Source organism: Mercurialis annua, linkage group LG1-X (genome assembly GCF_937616625.2).
Source record: "Mercurialis annua linkage group LG1-X, ddMerAnnu1.2, whole genome shotgun sequence".
Lineage (NCBI taxonomy): Eukaryota > Viridiplantae > Streptophyta > Magnoliopsida > Malpighiales > Euphorbiaceae > Mercurialis > Mercurialis annua.
The window spans coordinates 5671533-5673699 of record NC_065570.1 but is presented as its reverse complement, the minus strand read 5'-3'; the positions used below and the strand labels follow the sequence as shown (position 1 = coordinate 5673699).

At 36.3% G+C, this 2167-nt stretch overlaps 1 protein-coding gene across 1 annotated transcript; it reads right to left on the bottom strand.

Moving 5' to 3' along the window:
• Positions 1-721: 721 nt before the first annotated feature.
• LOC126665759 (50S ribosomal protein L17, chloroplastic) lies at positions 722-2167 on the bottom strand. The gene is made up of 2 exons (XM_050358656.2): positions 1870-2167; positions 722-1380 (listed from the first exon to the last, which is right to left on the bottom strand). Exons 1-2 carry the CDS (start codon positions 2090-2092, stop codon positions 971-973), a joined length of 633 nt encoding a protein of 210 aa, XP_050214613.1. The 5' UTR covers positions 2093-2167; the 3' UTR covers positions 722-970.

Sequence of the window (2167 nt, the reverse complement as noted above, 5' to 3'; positions counted from 1 at the left end):
AAATCATCCAACCTGAACTACCCTTAGAAATGAACTTACGAGACGAAAATTAGGAATGTCATTGAAATAAAAATGGCAAGCAGACCAATAGTCAATTAGGCATTAAGGTTAAAAACTGATTTTTGCATTTTCTGAAAAACAGCTATTTAGATTATTGCAAAAAGTAATGTGAAGCTGTTATTTAGTTGTTTTTAAGTTTTTAGTAATTCAAGTTTTCTTTTTGAGAAAATGAATATAGATCTATCTTTAACTAAAAGTCATTTCATTTGTATTTAATCAACTGACATGGTACTTTTATCAGCAATGACTCCATAAGAAAGGCCAAAAAGACCCTAAAGAACACCCTGTTATAGCAAATTTAATTTTCACGTCTATGCCAACAACGTTTGTCTTCATTCAGTTCTGCTCGTAGCCTATTTGAGAGACATAGTAGAGTTAATTGATCTGTTTTCTAATAGAAAATTTCTCGGCATAAACATTTAACGTAGACTTCCACGCACACATCCCTCCTCTTGCACAATAAGCAGGGATTTTTTGTGGTCATAAAGAGTGTGTTAAGAAAATATAAAATCACTTGAGAAAAGAAAACATGCCATACAGAAATGCGGAAACATATAATACATGGAGACTATGGAGAATGATTTTCTTATATAATAGAACTCAATAACCGAGCTTACCAGCTATAGCAACAAACAAGTTTGTCATACTACTCTCTCAAATCTAAAACCCAAAATGAAAATTTGAATTAGAACAATTTATCAGCCTCAAGTTACACTTACACATATAAGCCAAGCATGATGTTTCACATTACAATACAATCAAAATACACTAATACAGACATTTGCCTCCATCTCAAAAAAATGCTAAACATTAAACAAAACATAGATAAAGCTACAAAGATATAACTCATTTCAGAATATATCAAATTCTTCACAAATTAAATTCAATAAAAGAAAAGAAAACGAAGTACCTAAACAAGCTCAATGTAAGCCATTGGTGCATTATCGCCTCTCCTCGGCAAAGTTCTAATAATCCTAGTATATCCACCATTTCTTTCACCATATCTTTCAGGAACCTCAGCAAACAAGGCATGAACAATCTGCTTCTCATAGATAAAGCCAAGAGCTTGTCTTCTCTTATGCAAAGAGCCATCTTTAGCTAAAGTAATCATCTTGTCCACAAATTTCCTCATGGCACTAGCTCTAGCTCTAGTTGTTTTAATCCTTCCATGCTTAAGAAGCTGAGTAGTTAACCCTCTAAGCAATGCCTTCCTTTGATCTGGTGGCCTATTCAGCTTAGGAACTTTCCTTCCATGTCTCATGCCGAAAATTCTAGACCCGTTATTGATTGAAGTAAAGCCATTCTCAAAACTAGTACAATCTGAATTTATTTGAATATAAAATCAATTGAGTATACAAATTATAATCAATAAGAAAGTATTCATCCCACACAATAGTTCTGCCACGCCATTTTCACAACAAGCCAATGAATATTAAAAAATCTTTATTTATTGCTTATGTTTTTAACATTAAATATTTCAACATGGCAAACCTCGCCTAGTGGCACAACCATTACATTGTATAATTTTTTGGTCGAGGACTCACTCTACCAAGCCAAAGACCGGGAAAAATCTCGGGATGTGGACCGCCCACAGGCCCACATACTTGCCAATTTCGGACTATAATGGCTAGTTGTCGAGTCTCAATCACTCTAATTATTAAAAAAGGCGTAGTCGGAATTTGTACCCGCAACGATTGGCGCTCATATAGCTGAGGCTTAGAGCACTAAACCAAACCGGGCATTGCATTGTGTAATTATTCTTAAGAAGAACTTAAAGAACAGGAAAAGATTGAAACTTTGAGGAAATACCTGAGAACCCAAGTGAGAGAAGGGGGTTAAGGGGCGAAAGACCGGTGAAAGAGCGGAGGAGGAGTGGTTGGTGGCCGGAGAGCTTGAGGGCACTTGAGTGTGTTGACTGAAATCGGAGTGTGGCCGTTATTGAAGAAGGAGAAGCAGAGGGGAGTGATGAAATTAGAGAAGACATACTCCATGTTTTGTTGTTACTGCAAGCTACTGGCATTGCCACTGCCATTGTTGCTCAAGCACTGCGGATAGAGAGAGGATGAGGTGATAGATGGATAAGAGTTAAGACCAAGTGTAGCAATTT

Coding starts and splice junctions, on each gene's coding strand:
- LOC126665759 (XM_050358656.2), bottom strand. CDS start 2,092: ATGGCAGTGGCAATGCCAGTAGCTTGCAGTAACAACAAAACATGGAGT. Junction 1,381..1,869: donor TCTCTCACTTGGGTTCTCAG/GTATTTCCTCAA, acceptor AAATAAATTCAG/ATTGTACTAGTTTTGAGAAT.